At 40.2% G+C, this 23,543-nt stretch overlaps 5 protein-coding genes across 24 annotated transcripts in view; all 5 read right to left on the minus strand.

The window, feature by feature from the left end:
- Nucleotides 1-23,543, minus strand: part of LOC136763037 (protocadherin gamma-C5) — a 211,261-nt gene that overhangs the window by 28,679 nt on the left and 159,039 nt on the right. The window lies entirely within an intron of this gene.
- On the minus strand, nt 304-3,184 carry LOC136763039 (protocadherin gamma-C5). The gene has a single exon (XM_066716739.1). It carries the CDS (start codon nt 2,783-2,785, stop codon nt 308-310), a length of 2,478 nt encoding a protein of 825 aa, XP_066572836.1. The 5' UTR covers nt 2,786-3,184; the 3' UTR covers nt 304-307.
- LOC136763042 (protocadherin gamma-C5-like) lies at nt 4,407-7,265 on the minus strand. Its single transcript, XM_066716741.1, has one exon. It carries the CDS (start codon nt 7,064-7,066, stop codon nt 4,598-4,600), a length of 2,469 nt encoding a protein of 822 aa, XP_066572838.1. The 5' UTR covers nt 7,067-7,265; the 3' UTR covers nt 4,407-4,597.
- On the minus strand, nt 8,409-11,037 carry LOC136763460 (protocadherin gamma-C5). Its single transcript, XM_066717498.1, has one exon. It carries the CDS (start codon nt 10,869-10,871, stop codon nt 8,409-8,411), a length of 2,463 nt encoding a protein of 820 aa, XP_066573595.1. The 5' UTR covers nt 10,872-11,037.
- LOC136763461 (protocadherin gamma-A10-like) lies at nt 16,555-23,104 on the minus strand. Its single transcript, XM_066717499.1, has 2 exons — nt 20,533-23,104; nt 16,555-16,611 (listed from the first exon to the last, which is right to left on the minus strand). The coding sequence occupies exons 1-2, from the start codon at nt 22,924-22,926 to the stop codon at nt 16,555-16,557; spliced, it is 2,451 nt and encodes an 816-aa protein (XP_066573596.1). The 5' UTR covers nt 22,927-23,104.

Raw genomic sequence — 23,543 nt, forward strand, 5'->3', positions numbered from 1 at the left:
TGCGATTCAATTAATTCAGTTTAATACATAATTAGTTCAACTGAATAACGAAGGTGGAACAAAACCCAGATCACAGTCACCTTTCAGGACCACGGATGCCCTCTGTCCAGTGCTGTTAGTTGAGCACTGAACCACTGAACGAACGAGTTACAGACCTGCACATATGCACATAATATAGTAATGTAGTAAACTGTACACGCAGTAGAAACACTAAGCACATGCGGTTTCAGACTAAAGGGAAAACACCAAATATTACAATATTATTAAAATTTAAATGCAATGCTTTCTCCCTCTTTAAAGTTGTGCTTTAAATCAAAATATACTTAGTGCTCACCTGCTGACTTTCAAAACTCCAGGAGTTGTCGGGTAAAGAGGCGTCAAGGACATTTATGATCTCTTGAAAGTCAGTGGTGCTGCTGGGCTTCACGAAGGTGAAGTCACTGATTTCGGACATTGGAGAAAAGCAGGATCTAAAGGACTGGCTCTGAGACATCATGTCTCCTCCCAGCACCTCTATGTACTTAATCGGCCCGTCTGTGTTGAGCTGTAGCTGCAGGTTTCTGTTGGGATTCTTGTATCCATCACCGGCTTCACCTCGTCTGATACAGCAGCACGAACTGCCCCTGCTGTGTCTAATGCACCGCACTGCTAACAGCACAACCGTCAGGAAAGACAGGGCAGAGACGGACGCCAGAGCAATGATCAAATAAAAGGTCATCTTACTGGATTTATTGTCAGAGTCTCTGGATTTCTGTCGGAAATCCAGGATGGCTTCATGGACACCATCCTCTAACAATATGGGCACTTCCACTGTGGTGGACTGCACTGGCTCCCCGTTGTCCTTCATCTCTATGAGCAGCCTCTGAGAGGAGTCATCCTGCTCTGAAACAGCGCGCCTAGTCCTGACCTCTCCTGTGTACAGATTCACACTGAACAGACTGGCATCTGTAGCCTCGACCAGTTTATATGAAATCCAGGCGTTGTGCCCGGAGTCCGCGTCCACGGCCGTCACCTTCGTGACCAGGTGTCCCGCTTTAGCAGACCTGGGCATCTTCTGATGAGGGACAGAGCCCATGTCCGCAGAGGGGTAAATGACAGCGGGGACATTGTCGTTCTGGTCCAGGATGAACACATGGACAGTCACGTTGCTGCTCAGAGGGGGAGAGCCGTGGTCTCTTGCCTGAACCTGGATCTGAAATACTTTCAGTTTCTCATAGTCGAGTGAGTGCATGCTGTAGATGCTGCCGTTATCGGAGTTGATGTAAATATACGATGAAATCGATACGTCTTGCACTTTAGTGTCCAGTATAGAATACGAGATCTTGGCATTGTCCCCCAGGTCTGGATCAGAAGCGGACACTGAACACAGTATTTTCCCCGGGGCCTCGTTTTCATTCATATAAACAGTGTATGAAGATTGGGAGAAGCGGGGTGGATTGTCATTGACATCCAAGATATTCACTATCATTTCTTTCTTGGCAATGAGAGGAGGGGACCCCGAATCCGATGCCACTATTTCTAGTCTATATTCTGGATAAACTTCACGATCCAGCTGGGAGTCAGTAACCAAAGCGTAATGTTTGGAAGAAGAGGGTTTCAATTTGAAAGGAAGGTGTGCAGGTACATTTAACTGCACTTTCCCATTGTCTCCAGAATCCAAGTCTCTGGCGCTAATTAAAGCAACTACAGTTCCAATGGAAGCATCCTCTCGAACAGGCTTAGGTAAAGATGTAATAATGATCTCCGGAGGGTTATCATTCACGTCAATAATCTCCACCTGTACGCTGCTGTGTCCTTCCATGGCCGGAGTGCCTTTGTCTGTAGCGCGAACATCAAATTTAAACGAGCTGCTTGACTCGTAATCTAACTGGCCATTAACAGTTATCTCACCAGTGTCTGGATGTATATTAAAGAATTGTTTCACTGTTTCTGATGTATGGGTGGCAAATGAATAAACTATTTCACCGTTCAGACCCTCGTCTGAATCAATGGCTTTAACAGTCACAACTACACTTCCCTTAGGGATATTCTCACTCAGGGGAATTTCATACAAAGCATGCTCAAATTGAGGTGCATTATCATTGTTGTCTAGGACCTTAACCGTGATATGTGTTGTTCCCGTTCTGGCTGGATTTCCTCCGTCTATTGCCGTCAATACAAGCTGATGGATAGGCTGCCTCTCTCTGTCTAGAGCTTTCTCTAAAATTAGTTCTGGTACTTTAGTGCCGTCCTTGTTACTTTTGACGTTCAAAGCAAAATGTTCATTTTTATTTAACGTATAAGAACTTAAAGAATTTGTTGCAACGTCTGGATCCTGCGCACTTTCAAGCGGGAATTTTGCACCAGGTACCGTAGATTCAGCTACATTTAGAATATTTGCATTTGTGTGGAAATTTGGAGAGTTGTCATTAATATCCTGAATTTCAACTTCCACGGTGTACATTTGTAGCGGTTCCTCTATAATAACTTCCAGTGGTATCACACAACTGGCGCTTTGTCCGCACAGCCTCTCTCTGTCGATTCTCTCGCTCACAACCAGCTCGCCTTTTCCCAAATCCACAGCGAAATACTGCTTACCCGCCTCCGACGCTATCCGCAGCTTGCGATCCGAGATTTCTGCAACACCCAGACCCAAGTCTTTAGCGATATTTCCAACAACAGAGCCCTCATGTAATTCCTCGGGAATTGTGTAGCGAATCTGCCCATCTATTGTACTCCACAAGAGAAAGAAATGAAACCACAGCGCCTGCCACTCCAAGATCTTTTTCCTCGTCCGACTCTTCATTGCAGCAAATTTTTGGTTCTAGAATCCCTTCTTAACGAAAGCTCTTGAAATACATAGTAAACACACGTCTTTAATAATAAGGCAACTCGATGCAGAATGAAATGAGTTGCATTTTAAACTGAAATATTATCATCGCCGTGTGCGTAGATCGGAGCACAGCATCCTCTCTCCCAGCTTTGAGCATTGTAAGGGTTACGGCGCTGCGGCTGGGGGAGGGAGTGGATCTCTTTGTACAGCTCTGATCTGTATTGGTGCACAGCGCCCCGCTAGCTTGTCCAATGAGAACTGTATTCGGTCTTAAAGGTACAGTTTTGGCATTTTAAAAGCAGGACATTTGCGTTGTGTTATTCGTGTTAAGGTCTCTGGTGTTTATTATTATTATTATTATTATATTAGTACACGTAGAACATGATTTAAAAACATATTTAATGAAAAGTATATATGTAAATTACTGTGCCATTAAAGCATGGGCGAGAGACAAAATGTTATGTTAGGTGAACTGAGATGCCATTAAATAAGTACGTACATACATAGCCTACATACATACATATACACGCAATTGTAAACTTGCTTAAAACGATAAAAATGCCAATACTGTGAACCTTAGGGTTTCAAAACCTGGTTAATTTAATTTGGGCCCATAATTTGGTTAAATCTAAAGAAGGAAATAGAAACACGTAGGTTTATTTTAAACTGCACAGAAAGGCAGGTAAATATGTAAAGGACAGACAGCAACACACACACATTAAGAAGATTGCTATCCATGTGTATGGAATTATACCATAGTTACATTACAATGCCTTTTCTATTGAAATTAGCAGTAATTTAACAGTAGCAAAAGTGTATATAATGTATACTTATTGTAATTTAATCACATGTCACATTGATGCTCGCCACGTATCCATTATGATTAACAACACTTGAGTTGATCGTTGACATATTTTAGAATCTATTAAATAGAGAAAAGAAAGTGGAAGACAATAATTGTATCCATCTATCTAACTACCCAAATAAAATAAAAACGTAGAATTATTAATAATATTGTCATATTGTTGTTAGAATAAGACTGAGCAACAGCAACTTTTGTAATTGGAATGGCACTGAAGAGCAAGAACAGTATAATTATTTTAATGTATTGTAATTATACTTCGTTATGCATCTGTTTTATTATTGATGTTTTTTAAATGTAAGGATTTTATACAGATCTTTAAATTGAAGGATATTATACAAAGTAGGAAATAGGAAAACTCGTAGAAGTCTCTCCACGATCCTGTATTGTTTTAGTAAAGCATGCCCAGTGCATGTGTGCAGCACTTGTAACCTACAGCTTCAGCACCATACTGACGAACAGCGACGCACACAGACACAGAGGTGAGTGTTCACCAGGCGCCAGAGAGCAGCGGCCAGCAGGGCACTGTAACAGGTGCTGACACAAACACGGCTATTGCAAACATCAAACTACCTTTAAAGACATCTGTATGTAAGGGGTACGTTTTCAACTTTCAAAGAACAAACCACATAAAGAAAAAGATAATTCAAAGCAAACCACAAATATTCACAGCAATGTATTTTGTAAACAATAGAAGACCAATTATTTAAACATTTAAAACCGATACACTTTACTGCAAAGAGTAAATTTCAATTAAATACTTTAAAAAGGCTTTAGTATTAATAATATCTCTAAAGTCCGAGAACAAATATACTACAGTGTTAGAAGAAGAAATAAAATGCAGAGCTAGATCAATTGATTTTGGGCATCTTCTAGAGTGAAAATATTTTTTCCTTCTTTAAATCCTTCGTTTGATTTATAATTTAGCAAGTGCTCACCTGCTGACTTTCAAAACTCCAGGAGTTGTCGGGTAAAGAGGCGTCAAGGACATTTATGATCTCTTGAAAGTCAGTGGTGCTGCTGGGCTTCACGAAGGTGAAGTCACTGATTTCGGACATTGGAGAAAAGCAGGATCTAAAGGACTGGCTCTGAGACATCATGTCTCCTCCCAGCACCTCTATGTACTTAATCGGCCCGTCTGTGTTGAGCTGTAGCTGCAGGTTTCTGTTGGGATTCTTGTATCCATCACCGGCTTCACCTCGTCTGATACAGCAGCACGAACTGCCCCTGCTGTGTCTAATGCACCGCACTGCTAACAGCACAACCGTCAGGAAAGACAGGGCAGAGACGGACGCCAGAGCAATGATCAAATAAAAGGTCATCTTACTGGATTTATTGTCAGAGTCTCTGGATTTCTGTGAGAAATCCAGGATGGCTTCATGGACACCATCCTCTAACAATATGGGCACTTCCACTGTGGTGGACTGCACTGGCTCCCCGTTGTCCTTCATCTCTATGAGCAGCCTCTGAGAGGAGTCATCCTGCTCTGAAACAGCGCGCCTAGTCCTGACCTCTCCTGTGTACAGATTCACACTGAACAGACTGGCATCTGTAGCCTCGACCAGTTTATATGAAATCCAGGCGTTGTGCCCGGAGTCCGCGTCCACGGCCGTCACCTTCGTGACCAGGTGTCCCGCTTTAGCAGACCTGGGCATCTTCTGATGAGGGACAGAGCCCATGTCCGCAGAGGGGTAAATGACAGCGGGGACATTGTCGTTCTGGTCCAGGATGAACACATGGACAGTCACGTTGCTGCTCAGAGGGGGAGAGCCGTGGTCTCTTGCCTGAACCTGGATCTGAAATACTTTCAGTTTCTCATAGTCGAGTGAGTGCATGCTGTAGATGCTGCCGTTATCGGAGTTGATGTAAATATACGATGAAATCGATACGTCTTGCACTTTTGAATCCAAAATAGAATATGAGATCTTGGCATTGTCCCCCAGGTCTGGATCAGAAGCGGACACTGAACACAGTATTTTCCCCGGGGCCTCGTTTTCTGTGATATACTCCACATAGGATGATTGGGAGAAGAGCGGAGGATTGTCATTGACATCCAGAATATTAACTTTCACAGAAGTCTTTGTTGAAAGAGGCGGTGAGCCGGAGTCGATGGCTAATATGTCAATATTGTATTCCGGAAACATTTCGCGATCTAATAGAGCGTCCGTAATTAGATCGTAATGGTTTGAAAATGAAGGTTTTAGTTTAAATGGACTACCGGGGGGTATCTGCAAATTCACCTTGCCATTGTCCCCAGAGTCTAAGTCTTTTGCACTGATTAAAGCCACTACAGTTCCTATAGAAGCATTCTCTAACATAGGACTCGGTAATGAAGTCAGCACGATTTCTGGAGCGTTATCGTTGATGTCTGTTATTTCTACATGGACACGGCAATGCTCTTCCATTTGAGGGTTGCCATTGTCTCTCGCCCGAACATCAAACTTGTATGCTTTAGATTGTTCATAATCTATCATGTCTTTTACGACAATTTCACCCGTGTGCGGCTTTACCTCAAAGAGCTTTTGAACGATCTCAGGTGTGTGGTCCCCGAAAGAGTATAGTATTTCTCCATTGGGACCTTCATCTAAGTCTTTCGCTTTCACTTCAACAGCAAGTGTACCTGTAACGGTGTTTTCACTCAGCGCTATTTTGTACAAAGGCTGCTCAAACTGGGGCGCATTGTCATTGATATCGAGCACCTGGACTATGATCTCCGTTGTCCCAGACCGGGCTGGTTTGCCTCCATCTACCGCTGTCAGAGTCAGGTGATGAATAGGCTGTGTCTCTCTGTCTAGGGCTTTTTTGAGAATCAATTCGGGGACTTTTATATTATCCTCGTGGCTCTTAATATTCAAAACAAAAAAATCATTAACATTTAAAAGGTACGTATGCAATGCATTGCTACCAGCATCGGGATCCTCTGCGCTTTCTAAAGGAAAGCGAGCTCCAGAAGCTACATGCTCCCCGATCTTTAAAACGTTCTCCTTTTTGGGGAAATCTGGAGAGTTGTCATTAATATCCTGAATTTCAATTTCAACACGATACATTTGTAATGGTGTTTCTATAATAACTTCCAGTGGTATCACACAACTGGCGCTTTGTCCGCACAGATTCTCCCTGTCGATTCTCTCGCTCACAACCAGCTCGCCTTTTCCCAAATCCACAGCGAAATACTGCTTACCCGCCTCCGACGCTATCCGCAGCTTGCGATCCGAGATTTCTGCAACACTCAAACCCAAGTCTTTGGCTACATTTCCAACAACAGAGCCCTCATTTAATTCCTCTGGAATCGTGTAGGTAATCTGTGCATCCGATATATTCCACAAGAGTACAGAATGAAAGAACAATAGCGCCAGCCATCCCGAGATCTTTTTTCTCGTCCCACTCTTCATTTCTGTGAAATTGTCGTTTTAAATCCCTTAAATAACGTTGCTTTCGCGGGAGATTGAAAATCTGTTGTTTACGACAACCTTTGGGAGTATTACATCAGACAAATATTCGTTAAACATGATTAGATTGGTATGTAATATATATGTTTCAATCCGAGGCGATGCACTCAGCCTTTGCTTCCCAGCTTTGAGCACTGGAAGGGTAACGGTGCTGGGGATGAGGATGGGGGAGGGAGTGGATCTCTTTGTAAAGCTCTGCATTTTATTGGAGGACGGCGGTGCAGAGGCTCAACCAATCAGATATGTAATATGTTTTAAAGCAACAGTCACCTCACAATGAATGAAACTTGGATGATGCGTATTTGAGGTATAGGGATGTTTCCGAGATTGTTATTAAACACTGAATACAGATATTATTACGAAAACCCCAAGAAAAAAATTATACATAACTATTACATACATAACAATAATACATAACAATTCCTGCCTTGCGCCCAATGCCTGCCGGGATTGACCGCGGCTTCCCCAAGACCCTCGCCAGGATAAGCGGTTTCGACAATGGATGGATGGATGGATGGATAACTACAAAAACAAAGATGCAGTACATGCCCTGGATAAGGGCGTCTGCTAATAAATACACAATAATAATAATAATAATAATAATAATAATAATAATAATAATAATAATAATAATAATAATAATAATAATAAATACGTACACAATACACACACTCAAAATGACGAATACATACAGGAAATATAGTTTTTCGGTAAATATGCGATACTTCTAAAGCTTATATTCTATTTAAAAACACTGCATTCGAATTGATTATCAGACGAGACAAAATATATTATTATCCAAATGCACTGAACGATTTACAACATTCGTTAAGTAGGAAGATTCTTTTACATTTTAAAATAATCAAATCATATATTTTCAAAGATCATGTAGGTTAGATGAATATTCACTGCACGGTTGAGTGATAGACATAACACTTACTGATTAATTTTTAAACATTATTACTAGGACTACGACTACAATAATCATGTAAGATTACATATATATATATATATATATATATATATACCGGTATATAAATTACACCTATTCACATCACTACAGTAAAACAGCCTCCACTGCACACAGTGAAGCTGCGCTCTGCTCTTCTTCAGTGACATATTTCACAAGTTGAAACCAACTACGTTAAAATAAGCAAACTAAGTTCAGGAATACACAAGTACGTACATAACATACACATATTCACATTATGTATATATAGGCTTATATTAGTTCCCCAGCACATTGTTTTGTCTTCAACAGAAAACATTTTCTTCCAAATCATGCTCAGCTCACCTGCTGACTTTCAAAACTCCAGGAGTTGTCGGGTAAAGAGGCGTCAAGGACATTTATGATCTCTTGAAAGTCAGTGGTGCTGCTGGGCTTCACGAAGGTGAAGTCACTGATTTCGGACATTGGAGAAAAGCAGGATCTAAAGGACTGGCTCTGAGACATCATGTCTCCTCCCAGCACCTCTATGTACTTAATCGGCCCGTCTGTGTTGAGCTGTAGCTGCAGGTTTCTGTTGGGATTCTTGTATCCATCACCGGCTTCACCTCGTCTGATACAGCAGCACGAACTGCCCCTGCTGTGTCTAATGCACCGCACTGCTAACAGCACAACCGTCAGGAAAGACAGGGCAGAGACGGACGCCAGAGCAATGATCAAATAAAAGGTCATCTTACTGGATTTATTGTCAGAGTCTCTGGATTTCTGTCGGAAATCCAGGATGGCTTCATGGACACCATCCTCTAACAATATGGGCACTTCCACTGTGGTGGACTGCACTGGCTCCCCGTTGTCCTTCATCTCTATGAGCAGCCTCTGAGAGGAGTCATCCTGCTCTGAAACAGCGCGCCTAGTCCTGACCTCTCCTGTGTACAGATTCACACTGAACAGACTGGCATCTGTAGCCTCGACCAGTTTATATGAAATCCAGGCGTTGTGCCCGGAGTCCGCGTCCACGGCCGTCACCTTCGTGACCAGGTGTCCCGCTTTAGCAGACCTGGGCATCTTCTGATGAGGGACAGAGCCCATGTCCGCAGAGGGGTAAATGACAGCGGGGACATTGTCGTTCTGGTCCAGGATGAACACATGGACAGTCACGTTGCTGCTCAGAGGGGGAGAGCCGTGGTCTCTTGCCTGAACCTGGATCTGAAATACTTTCAGTTTCTCATAGTCGAGTGAGTGCATGCTGTAGATGCTGCCATTATCGGAGTTGATGTAAATATACGATGAAATCGATACGTCTTGCACTTTAGTGTCCAGTATAGAATACGAGATCTTGGCATTGTCCCCCAGGTCTGGATCAGAAGCGGACACTGAACACAGTATTGTTCCCGCAGCGCTGTTTTCTTTTATGTAAACTGAATAAGACGGTTGTCCGAAGACCGGCTGGTTGTCATTCACATCAAGGATACTAACTGTTACTGTTTTCTGTGCACACAAAGGAAGTGAACCTGAATCACATGCATTTATTTCAATATTGTATTGAGAGAAAGATTCGCGATCTAATTGCGCATTTGTTACCAATGTGTAGTGGTTAGAAAAAGAAGCAGTCAACTTAAATGGCGAACCCGGGACAATGCTTAAAGTGACCTTTCCATTTTCTGCTGAATCTGAATCTTTTGTGCTTATTAAAGCTATTACTGTTCCTATAGCCGAGTCTTCCAACACTGGACTTGTTAATGACGTTAAAATGATTTCTGGCGAGTTGTCATTTACATCAATAATTTCAACTTGAATACTGCAGTGACCCTCCATTTCTGGGTTGCCCCTGTCCTTAGCAACAACATCAAATTTATATAAATTTGTCTCCTCGTAGTCCAGCTGTGATTTTACGGTAATCGCTCCCGTACTGGAATTTACATCAAATGCTTTGCGCACTGCATCAGATGTTTGGTCACCAAATAAATATTGTATTTCTCCATTTAGACCGTCGTCTAAATCAGTGGCAGTGACTTTAAGAAACTCTGTGCCCTGAGGGCTGTTTTCTATTAATGAAGCTTCATAAAAAGCTTTTTCAAACTGGGGCTCGTTGTCGTTGTTGTCCAGCACTATAACAGTAACCTGTGAAGTGCCAGACCTTTCAGGATTACCTCCGTCCACAGCTGTGAGTACAAGTTGGTGAACAGGCTGCTTCTCCCTGTCGAGTGGTTTCTCAAGAACTAATTCAGGGATTTTGGTGCCATCTTTATGAGTTTTAACATTCAAAATAAAATGATCATTATTATTAATATTATATGAACGTAATGTGTTTTTACCCACATCAGGATCCTGTGCACTTTCCAATGGAAAGCGAGCACCTGTGTTTATTAACTCAGCGATTTTTAAAATACGCTCATTAGTAAAGAAACTAGGCGCGTTGTCATTTATATCTTGGATTTCAATCTCAACACGGTGCAGCTGCAAAGGAGCTTCAATAATAACTTCAAGAGGCACAAAACAAGGGACGCTTTGTCCGCACAGATTCTCCCTGTCAATTCTATTGCTTACAATCAACTCACCCTTTCCTAAATCAACACTGAAATACTGCTTCCCAGCATCAGTAGCTATTCGCAATTTCCGATTTGAAATATCTGTGATATCTAAATCCAAGTCTTTAGCAATATTCCCAACAACTGATCCTTTATGTAGCTCCTCTGGAATGGTGTAACGAATTTGTCCAAGGATTGTATTCCACAAAAGAAACAATTGATAAAGCCATAGCGCCTGCCTTATGGAGATCCGGTTGCCCGTCAGGCTTTTCATTTCCCTGTCGAGTAAAATGCTTCTTTCGTTGAAATGATTTCGTCAAATGCATACCAAAAGCAGATATCCAAACGAAATATACGATCCTTTGCAACACATTTTCATTAACATATATATGGGATTTTAAAATAAATTGGCAACAAATTGTGCACACTGCTCTTTCTCCCTTTGCTATGTGCATTGTAAGGGTTACGAAGCTACTGCAGGGGGGAGGGAGTAGATCTCTTGGTAAAATCCTGAACGTTATTGGTGCACAGCGCTGCACTAATGTATCCAATGGCAGCTGGGCTGTATCTTAAAGGCACAGTTGTCCAAACAGTCAATTTCCAAGTTCATATTTTTATATTATACTTAAAGTGAGAGAGTAAGAAGTGTATACAAACAGATAGATACATAAATACAAATCAGATATGCATTTTACATTAATTTAGGAACCTTTTATTCAATTGCATACATGTTGTGTGCATTGTTTTCATATAGAGCCACAATAAACAGACATTGCCTGCTTGTGTGTTCGCATAGCGCCTCACTAGGTTAAAAGCGTTATGATTCTTCCTTCAGACTGTAACTAGTCAGAGTATTCCTCATTAGAGGGAGAAGGAGAGAGAGAGAGGGTCAGACACACACACAGAGGAGAGAGAGAAAAGCATACACAGGCATAGACACAGAGGAGGAAAGAGAGAGAGAGAGAGACATAGAGAGGGAGTTAAATATATAATCAGAATTATATTATGCCCAAAATATGGATTTTGGTTTGGCTTATTTTTTCCTATACATTCTTTTGAATGTATAAAAACATTCCCAAACCACCGAGCTGTACTGCATACATTTTTATTATACATTACACTTTTGATATTTTACATTATCATTATTATTGTTATTATTATTATTATTATTATTATTATTATTATTATTATTATTATTATTAGTAGTAGTAGTAGTAGTATTAATTAACGAAACATTCTTACGGGATATCGGAAACATAATAATAGTATTTATTTTGAAGGGCTTAGGCTTTCCTGCAGCATAGACACTAAAATAGCAAAAAAAAAAAAAAAAAACCTATTAAGTCCCTGACCTACATCCTATATTAATCCCAAAGCAGCGGCAGCAGTCCTGCCCCTCAGCCTGCACTGCACCGCGTCACGTCCTCCCAGTCTGCCTGGCAACAGCAGCAGCATTTCCCTGCCATTGTCCGAGCGAGCAGACAGCAGCGACGTGCAGACAGCGTGCTCATTATGACACAGAAATACAGTTACATGAATGGTTAAATACATACATACGTACATCAATGAAGCAATACTAATGTTAAAAACACAGTTATTTCTTATTAAGCTGTCAATACGCGCCCGGCGTAGTCGGTGCTATTTGGACAGAAACAGCGCAGGGAGCGAGTGGAGCCGCTTCAGCACCAGCCTGGTGAACAGCGCCACACAGGCGCCAGCGAGCGCTGCCACAGGTTACACACTCTGTGTATATACAACTACTACTTTCTTTGACACCTATTGTTTAAATAGTGGGCACCGGATGTTCACATATGCATACAAAGATTTAGCTTGCTGTCATGGATAATAAGACCTAACTCATACACAAACAATTACTGTACAATATAAAGAAGTCATAGTTTATTTAATTCAACCAGTGTCTTTCCATCATCTTCAATCAAGTTAAATCATTCGTGACTTTATATTCTGTAAACCAATAAATACTGAAGCGAGAATGTGCTCTACAGCTGTGAAAGTAGACAACATTATTATGTTCCTGTGCTACTAAATGAAATTATACCATTGGAGAGCTTGTAATTAATGCATCAAATGGTAATTGAATCACCCCCTTCCACATTGTTGTCAAGCAGTCTGAGCAGCATCCTGTCTGCACACTATTAATAGTCTTTAAAAAATGCAATTAGATTAATTCAAATCACTGTAAAAGTATAATTAATAAGTGCCACTCCATGTGTGATTCTCAGCAGTAACAGTATTTAGCTAAACATAGACTGTGTGCTAATTACCAAGATACCTGTCCATTCACATATGAACTATAAAGAACTAAAACAAAAAAGTAAAACTATAACAAAAACCTAATAAACCAACCAACATTGAAACTTGAAGATTTTCTTTTCTATGGTATCTACAAGATATGAAGGTACTTTTATCCTTTTTAGATCAACCCATATGATGACCCTGTTTAAACCTAACAAAATACTGAGATATAAATAGTAGAGTCATTTTAAAACCCCACTCAATTGTTAGGACACCATTAGAATACATTTTCAACCAGTAATTAAGAAAATAATTATATATTGAAGTCACAAAATCTATGTTAGAGGAACTAAAATACATTACACAAATGTTATATGAATATGCATAACATACACATTCCAGTAATACATAGAACAGTATAATATTGTAGTATTGTATATTATAATAATATAATAGTGTTATATGTGCAACTCCCATTTCAGGCAAGAAACAAATACAAGTTATAAAATATCTTATTTTGAGATAGCATGCCACTAAACCAGAATGAGATGTAGATGAATTCCCTCAGGGTTTCCTTTGTTGCAGTGCTATCCTGCAGAACAGTGCAAACCCACATCCAGAAAGGGGATGCTTTCTCTGGTTGCCCTCTTTCTGTGTATTATACTGAACCCTGTATCCTTCCGCATCCCCATCCTGTGATAATGGTACAACCTCCACCACAGTCAGCCTGTTTCCATGGCAGCACATCCCACCTCTTATGCAGTGCTGGTTTACACAAGCAGTAGCTGCTGGAAAATAAAATCCATACGGAGAGAGCGAGGGAGATGTAAAAAGGGTGTGTACACATGCACCTCGATATCAATCTGAGAAGCCTCTAAAATGCAAATCTGTACAATTCAGATTCACTTAATCAGGTGTACCGAAATAACAAGCCCCACATAAGCTTAACAGAGAGACAGAACAGACTTTTAATTGAAATACTCACTTTCATGATCAAATAAAAAGAAGTTGCTAGAACACAGATAAATCTTCCATATTGTTTTGTTTACATTGCCAATATTTTATGATTCCACCCCCCACTGTAAATTAGATGTACAGGCCTCATTCATTTTACTATTCATGCATCACATTCGGCTATTCAACACAAAGCAGACAACAGTGCTGTTTCTTTAGTGTATTGGGTACAGGGAGAAGTGTCACATGGTAAAATCACTGAAAAAAGCAAATACTGCATGTGTTAGATGATTCCCAATATGGTAACAATGACTAAAGCTGCACATGACCTACTTCATATGAAAAGGCAGTGATCTTAAATAATAATAATAGTAATACATCTTGACAGAGCTGTAAAGATCGGTGCTGAGTATTGAGCTCGCATTCAGACAGCCTTCAAGCATTCACTCGGCCCAGCCATGTTTATATTTTGAAATCAGGCTAGATTGGACCCACTCAGTGCCACAGTGCCCTGGATATGCCTCATCTAATCCCATCTTGGGAGATTAACAGACCTAGGCCTGGTTAGTTATTAATGAAACGCACACAGCTATCTGCTTGCTAGAGAGAGAGAGAGAGACTGTCAGGCTTCCCCCCCCAAGTTTGCAGTTTTCCTTTTCAATTTTTTTAAAGGCTTCTTGCAAGCGGTCACCTGTGAGTTATTGCTTCCACGTTCTCAGAGAAGAGGCAGACATTATCTCAAAATAACATCCAACCTTTCAATATTTAAAAACATTCAAACAGTGACACACACACACAAACAAACATGGACAAACTAAAGGAAAGCATCCTTATCCAAAACCCTTGTAAAAATGCTTCAAAGGAGCACACCTGGTTGTTATAATCATATATTTGTAAACATATATATTCCAAAATGTATGGGGAGATGTTAAAATATATCTAGAGAATAGAAATTAAATGGAGAAATACAAAATATATACAATAAAAGGATTGTACTTCCCACCTCTATATCTTGTGACATTATCAGCTTACTCAAAGTGTCTAGGTCATACAAAGGGCAACATGCAGATTTGCTGCACTGCTCAAATTGCAAACCTTCCACCCAAAACACCTGCAGTAGTCATTTTTATAAGCCACATTCCAGACATGATCTTTTAAACTAGCCCTGACATCACTTTTCTTTACATCTCTGAAGGAAAAGTATAACTATGAAGCTGCTTTATAATATACAATGAGTTATTCTGCCTGTGTCTGTGCATGTGAGTGAAACAGGAGAGGCAGGGCTGCGATCTTTGTATGTTGTTTTAAGAGAATGGTATGAAATCATTGCATTCATTTTAAACCCTTGTTATAGAACACAAACATTATACTTGGCAATAGTTTCCACTGATCTGAAAGATGTATGATTTATATTATGTTGTGATTCAGTGATATACGTTTAAGGTATTCAGAGATTTAGTTAAGATCTCACATTGAACATAAGAAGTTGTTTTGCAGCAGCAGCAGAAACAACAATAATGTTCTCACTGGTACTCAGCATTTCTGCTCCTGTAGATATTTACAGTGAAGTTGAATTAATACAATTCCATACAACTGAATTACTGAAGCATACTTAATGCATATGACAATCTACATGTGTTGGTACTGAAAGAATTTCTAGTATTGATCAGAAACTACATTGAACTTATTAAAATTACTTAATTCTGGCTCATTTAGGGCCTGTGTGTATCTGCCTTTCTTTCTGTGTCTTGGGCAGTCTGTAGCAGACAGAGACACTCAGTTCTCAAAACATCTGATTTCCCTGCCTGGACACTTGCAAGGTTTGAGGTAAACATGACTGTATTGATAACGAATCTGCCTGTTGTTTCTGAGAGTCGTCCACAAGGTTACAGAAGTGGTGCAGTGGAAATGTACCACTTAGGGTTTGACATATCTACTCATTAACTATATTATTGATTAATCAGTAGCCAATGTAATCTGTTAATTTAGCATATTAATCAGTATTTAATGCATAGTCATTGATTCTTCCTAATTATTCCCATATATAGACTTTTCTTTGTTTGCTTTGGAGGGCTTGACCTATAAATAACTGCACCTATTTTTCTCAGGGGCTCAGAACATTTGCGAAGTCCGGGGATCCGCCATATCTCCGTCACCTGTTTCTCAATATTATTTTATTACCATTATATATAAACATCTTATCGATTCACTGTGGTCCTGTGCATTACTTACACATCACATTTCTCACAATTGGCGCGTCAGCCAAGAGGGGATTTCTCTACAACCAACAGCTGTTTTGATGGTGAATGTGTTTAATCTTATAACTACATGTATCTTAAAGGTATAATTTGTTACAAAGTGTGCTGGGACAGAAGCCAGGCTGGTTCCTCACTAAGCAAGACAGCATTTGACTCCTCTCAGATGTAGGAGAGGAGTCAGGGAAATTAATAGGGATTCCCCTCTCTGGAAAAATGTAGAGAACCAGGACTGTAGTGTAGTAGCATTGTTATTGTGAGGCCTGCAGTAGCATTGATTGATTTCCGTGTAAGTTTAATTGTGACAACAGGAAGTAGGTAATGTCTGAAAGTGTCAGACAGCATCTGGTCTGTTGAGGACTTGACTTGGTGTGATAATTTTGACCTGGCGAGGTTTGACACATCACTGGGCTTGTGGTAGTTGAAGTACACCCCTTGGTATAAGCTCTGTGTGTGTTAGGGGGTCTTGCTTGACACAGGTAATTGCCTGGATCACTGGAAGTGGCTGGACGGGTGGTTGTAGTTGAATCCAAAGATACAGCAGGTGGGCTGCACAATTTCACAGCACTTGAGTCAGAGTTATCAGGGTATTTGGAGCTGACGTCTAGGATTGTAGGGAAGCCTGTTTTTTAGAACCATTACCTGTGGTAATCTGTAGCTCCATAGTGGACTGGAATAGATACAGGGGTGTATAAAGGGATAGCAGTACTTATAAGAAGCAGGCTTTGCTAAGAAAAGTCTATATATGGGAAAAAATAGGAAGGATGAATGAATATGCATTAAATACTGATTAATATAAAAAAATGTACAGATTATATAGGCTACTGATTAATCAATAATATAGTTAATGACTAGATATGTCAAACCCTAAGTGGTACATTTCCACTGCACCACTTCTGTAACCTTGTGGACGACTCTCAGAAACAACAGGCAGATTCGTTATCAATACAGTCATGTTTACCTCAAACCTTGCAAGTGTCCAGGCAGGGAAATCAGATGTTTTGAGAACTGAGTGTCTCTGTCTGCTACAGACTGCCCAAGACACAGAAAGAAGCAGATACACACAGACCCTAAATGAGCCAGAATTAAGTAATTTGGATAAATTCAATATAGTTGCTGATTAATAATAGAAATTGTTACGGTACAAATAACAGTTTCATGGGGCATGAAGCAATCCTGATTGGGCGACTGGGTTGACTGCCACGTTCGGCCACACCTCGGATACCTTAGAGCTGGGGTTTCCAACACTGGTCCTGGAGTACCCCCTACTCTGCTGGTTTTTGCTCTAACCCAGCTCTGAATTGTTTAATTGAACCTTAATTTAAGTAACACTCTGTTTAGATATGACTTTTAAAATTTGGTTATAAAATAGTTGGTTCCTTAAAAAGTTATTTATATAACTGTATACTTAATTTACAAACCCCTACTGTTTAAAAGATTAAGGAAATTATTAGTTCAATTAAGGGTTTTTGCACACACTGCCATCACTGTCACCTTCACATGCAAACTACACGGGCTCAGTGGAGCTGGCCATGAACAAAACATACTAAGGGTTTTCATGAAAACGTTTGATGTTAACAAACTAGCTGCCATGTTTTCCTCACGTGTGGACAGCGCTGAGCTGACATCATCAGTGCGAGTCCCTCACCGCCCTGATTGAGCTCACTGAGTGCCTGCTCTGCTGTCCGACAGGACGCCAATTAGAGGCTGATGAAGGCGAGCTCGACTCAGGGACACGGCTCTCTCTGGCGTATAGTTCACAAACAAACAAATATTCTGAATTACTAAAATCATGTTGTTATACATGGCGTTAGTGCTCTTTACTAAGCCTTACACCATGAGAATCCAGATCGAATCACAGGAGGCTTATACAGTCTTATACATTCAGTGCTGAAACAGGAGGCACAACAAAAACCTGTGTTGTAATGAGAATATATATACAAGCTATATATCTGTTTTATGAAAATTCCCAAAATATAATTAGAAACATGAGGGAATGTATATTTATCCACACTTGTCGAGACATTTTCAACATGCAGAGTGCTATGCCAAGTTTATGCTTTAATGTAAACAGACTCTCAACATTACGAAAGCTCCACAAGACATAAAACAAAACAAGAACATATTCCACACACTGGTTGTGCAGGAAAAACTTTGGAAACACTTCAAACGTATAGCTAATATGTGCCATTACACCCTGAAGCCTGGTATTGTGGAATTGCAGAAGCTGTGCCATGCTGCATCTGGCCGGAATGGAAGGCCTTAAAAAACAACGTGTTACTGGTAGAAATAATGCTGGTGGACCAGTAGGTGGCATTCCTCTCCCTGGACAGGAGGATTCAGACCAGTTCCCCATCATGGCTGTCACAGAAATTGGGCTGCAGGAGGTGCTGTCTCCTGCATGTCAAATTAAATCAACATCAGGTTCATACATTAAAGAGCCTGGCACCTTCAGTTTAAGCAGGAGTGATTACCCTGGTGTCATGGCCAGATCTAATTTAGACTGTGGAAATGTGGCTTTAATAAAGTCCCCCCTTCCCCCATCCTGCCATAACTCAAACTGAAGCATTTTCCCTATATCCTCTTTCCGTTTCAGCATGTTGAAGTGTTCCAAGCTTTATGGCACGCTAATGCATAACAGCTGTTGAATCCCATTCCAGATGTAGCTACACATAAGCATGTTATTCTTAGTTTACCCGGGACTATACTGTGAATCTCTTTGAAATCAGTGCTTGTGATGAAAACCAGATACAGTGCTGGAGAGAAAACAAAAAACAATTCTGCTGCTACAACAGATGAAATGGGTCAGTAAAATGATGCCTTCTCTGACAAATTGGTTGGTGAATAATTTTAAACCAGCATTATATTTGCATAAAGATAAGAAATGTGTACATAAATGTTAATCTCACATTTGTCGAAGACCTTTTTCAGGTTGCTTTTTATTGTCACTGTATTAAGTACTAAAGCTTTTGAATTCATCACCTGGATTTGACTGTGATTTAATCTTGAATAGTTTCCTTTCTACAACATATGTTTTCTGTGTAATTTTCAATTGTATTTCAAGTAACAGGTCATTAAACTACAAAAGAATAAAAGAGAAAGGGATTAGGAATAACACTTAATTTCAGTGTAAAACAATGAATTTGTTAAAGTTGATCTAATTAAGTAGATTGTTTTAACAGCTGTGTGGAGTAACAATAAATATTTGTATACATATACTTATATTGCTGTATGTCAAACTATACATTAATATCAGCACCTACAAGGAGGTGGCACAGTGTCTTTTTTTGTGCGTGTTCCTCCTCTTGTCAGTGTATTTTCATTTCTACCACGGCTCAGAGGAGGTGTAATGATTTGGGTGGTTATTCTTTCTGTACATGAAGACAAACTAACAAACAGTGTTCCATTCACTTACCACTACAGCCAAACATGATGGATTTCCCACCCTATTTACACCTAAATTACTGATGCACATCAGTCCAAATGTATAAAAACACACAGACCTATGTAAATATAGATACTGAACCAAATATAGCTCCAAACCCACGTCACTGGCAATATTTCCCACATGTGATCCCACCTTCATTTCTTCTGGAATTAAGTAGTGAACCTGTCCTGTTAGACACGCACACATAAGATAGAGTCGTTCTTGCCGTTGTAATGTCCAGCCATCCTTTTTCATCGCGGTTTCAGTTCGACGAAATAACCAATATAATACAATTATATCAGGACAGAATCGATTTCAGTTAAAAAGAACTTGTATTCGTTACGATGTATCCATATATATGTAATTTAATAAAAATTACTTGTTTTTTGGTAGACGCAATTTCTCTTCCGTTATCCAAGCAGTGTAAGCGCGGTCTCTGCCTGCCTTTCCCAGTACAATCATATGGGAGGTCCTGATGTATTATTTGCAGAAAATAACCTCACTGAACAACAGCGGCACTAGGGGTTCACATACAGAACTACACATACAAACCTCACATACAGTCCGATAGACGTGTTTCATTTAGACTTGAGTGTTTTTATAATAATAGAAACAAAGAGTACACATAGATAATTGTGAGAACACACACACACATACATACATACATACAGACATACATACAGACATAAACATATCATGCAATCGTGTTCAATTCACAATCGACGCTTGTGTTATTAATCATGTGCATTGATATTAAAACCTGGAAATGTGTATTGATATATGGGCAAATGATGCAGAAAAAGAGAAAGCTGAAAATAGATGTTTAGCATTCTCTCAATCTCCCTCTTTCTCTCTGTCTCTGTTTCATATAAATAAACGTAACGTTTCAATGTTAAACACACACAAAGATACATTTTAAAAGTAAAATTAAATTCAAGGCATTTATCAAACTAAATTAATCTGTACATAAAAACGTGATTAATTAAAAACAAACTGATTATATCTACATTATTTAAAATTAACATGAAGCTAAAAAAGCTCACCTCTGTACATATATCCATGTCTTCCTTCGTGTTCTTTTCTTTCTGCATCGTTTCCATGCCACTGGGGTCAACATTAACTGTACAAGGTGTGACATATTTGAAATCACTCTTTCTAGAATCAGTGGTCATGCACACCTCATAGTTATAGACGTGCTGTAGAGTTCCTGTAGCGCCAACGTCTGCGTAACGGGGCGGATAATACGCGCTGGGAATAACAGGGAGATTCCCATTGGATTTATAGAACAGACGAGACTGTCTCCATCTGTAGACCTTCACTGACACCAACACTATGACAGACACAATAAAGAGAAAGGACACCACAGCCAGAGACAAAACTAAATAGAAAGTCAGGCTGTCATTGTAGTCCTTGTCGTGCGTAAAGTCGCTGAACTCCGAGAGCACTTCTGGGAAGCTGTCCGCCACCGCCACGTTCACATTGACTGTAGCTGAGCGAGAGGGCTGCCCATTGTCCTCCACCACCACAACCAGCCTTTGTTTCACAGCATCTTTATCAGACACCTGCCGTGAAGTGCGGATCTCTCCATTCTGTGAGCCCACTTCAAACAGCGCCCTGTCTGTGGCTTTGAGCAGTTTATATGAGAGCCAGGCATTCTGTCCAGAGTCCGCATCCACAGCCACCACTTTAGTGACGAGATAGCCAACATCTGCTGAACGAGCCACCATTTCAGCCACCAGAGAGACCCCGCTCTGCACCGGATAGAGGATCTGAGGGGAATTGTCGTTCTGGTCTTCAATACAAATGCTGACTGTCACGTTGCTGCTAAGAGGTGGAGATCCCCCATCTTGAGATCTAATATGAATCTCAAACTGTTTTGTTTGCTCATAATCAAAGGCGCGCACTGCATGGACTGAGCCGCTTTCTGAATTCACCGAAATATACGAAGACACTGGAACTCCATTATGTTTCGTGTCTTGTAGAAAATATGACACTTGTGCATTATGCCCCCAGTCTGCATCGCTGGCTTTGATTAAAAAGATTGATACGCCAGGGGAGTTGTTTTCCGTCACGTGTGTAGTGTATGCTTTTCTTTCAAAAACCGGTGCATTATCGTTCACATCTGATATTCTTAGAGTTACTGTTTTGCTACTAGACAAAGGAGGTGCACCTTCATCCCTGGCAGTTATTGTAATGTTATATTCAGATATCTGTTCACGATCCAAAACTTGTTCAGTCACAATGCTGTAAAAGTTTAGAGACGAGGATTTAATTTCAAATGGAATATTCTGACTAATTGAACAGCGAACTTTCCCATTACTCCCGCTATCTGCATCTTCAACATTAAGCATGGCTAGGGCAGTCCCGGGTGGCGAGTCTTCTGGGACAGGGCTAGAGAATGACATTAGCGTGATGACAGGCGCATTGTCATTCACATCTTTGATTTCAATTAGTAACTTACTGGAATCTGTCAACCCTCCGTGATCTCTTGCTTGTATATTTATTTCATATGCTTTAGAGGTTTCATAATCTAGGTCTCCTATAACCTTTATTTCTCCAGTATGTGGATCTATGGCGATGAGTTCAGAAACGCTATCAGTGCTGTGGGAAAAGGAATAGATAACGTCACCGTTTGTCCCCTCATCTGCATCTGAAGCACTAACAGTTAGAATCACGGTGTTCTTTAAAGCATTTTCAGATACAGATGCTTTATATAGAGCTTGGCTGAAGACTGGGGCATTGTCATTAGCATCCAACACAATTATATGTATTTTCATAGTGCCTGATCTCTGTGGGTCCCCGCCATCTTTGGCAGTTAATATTAGATTGTGCTCTTGTTTTTCCTCCCTGTCTAGAGCTGTCTGCAGCATCATTTCTACATATTTACTGCCATCCGGACGGGCGTGCAGCTTTAAAATAAAATGGTCACTCGGTTCAAGTACATAGCTTTGCAGTGAATTCACGCCAACGTCAGGATCTACAGCACTGTCTAATAAGTAGCGAGCTCCGATCACAGATAACTCGCTCATTTCTAAACGAATTTCTTTTTTAGGAAATGTGGGTGAATTGTCGTTTACATCAATAATTTCTATAGTAATTCGGAATAACTCCATCGGGTTTTCAAGTACAATCTGGAAATCTATACTGCACGGAATGGTTTGTCTGCATATCTGCTCTCTGTCTATTCTGTCTTTGACTGCCAATGTCCCTTTCTCCACATTCAACTCAATGTACTCCGTGCTGCCTCCTGTAAAAACACGAGCTTTGCCAGTTTTAAGTCTTTTAATATCTATTCCTAAGTCTTGTGCTATATTTCCAACAAACGACCACTTTGTCATTTCCTCTGGAATAGAATATCGTACCTGAGCAAACACCGCCTCTGCAATATATAAGCAGAAAACAAATGATCGTACTTGCCATTTCATTGTCCAACTCATTTTTCCGCAGTCGATTTAACTAAAAAAAAAAAAATGAATCCAATATTTAGCACGCTGGTTATTGAAATTGTAAATCGCTGCGATGTTATATAACGGGTGTAATAGAGATTCCTTGCGAAGGACTTGGAAATAATTACGTTTATCCAAAATGTGCCGCGGTTCTGTATTCGCATCTAGCCTTTTGTAATCCAAGCTCACACAACACTGAGCGCCTTCAGTCTCAGGAATACGGCACAATATTGGGAGGGCCTGGGATAAGTGTACGCAGAACATCACCACCACTGATCAACAGCGGCACTTAGAGTTTAAATATGAAACTGCATTAAAAGGTAAGACATTTAACCAATAAGGTAACGGGAAAGTAGTGACAGAACCCATTATATTCAATACGAAGCCAAGGAAGGGAATACATTTAGTGGAAGAATAAACACACATATATTGAAACATAGAAACTAACGAAGACAAGAAATACACCAAATAAAACTAACATATACTTAAAAAATAAAAAATAGGCTACACCCCTGCATTTAATCGACAATAGCATGTTTTGAAAATAAATAAATAAATAAATAAATAAATAAACATATCCACATATATGTATATGCTACGTTGAATGA

This window comes from Amia ocellicauda, chromosome 11 (assembly GCF_036373705.1).
Source record: "Amia ocellicauda isolate fAmiCal2 chromosome 11, fAmiCal2.hap1, whole genome shotgun sequence".
Classification (NCBI taxonomy): domain Eukaryota; kingdom Metazoa; phylum Chordata; class Actinopteri; order Amiiformes; family Amiidae; genus Amia; species Amia ocellicauda.

Coding starts and splice junctions, on each gene's coding strand:
- LOC136763039 (XM_066716739.1), bottom strand. CDS start 2,785: ATGAAGAGTCGGACGAGGAAAAAGATCTTGGAGTGGCAGGCGCTGTGG.
- LOC136763042 (XM_066716741.1), bottom strand. CDS start 7,066: ATGAAGAGTGGGACGAGAAAAAAGATCTCGGGATGGCTGGCGCTATTG.
- LOC136763460 (XM_066717498.1), bottom strand. CDS start 10,871: ATGAAAAGCCTGACGGGCAACCGGATCTCCATAAGGCAGGCGCTATGG.
- LOC136763461 (XM_066717499.1), bottom strand. CDS start 22,926: ATGAGTTGGACAATGAAATGGCAAGTACGATCATTTGTTTTCTGCTTA. Junction 16,612..20,532: donor ACATGGATATATGTACAGAG/GTGAGCTTTTTT, acceptor GAAATTGTGCAG/CCCACCTGCTGTATCTTTGG.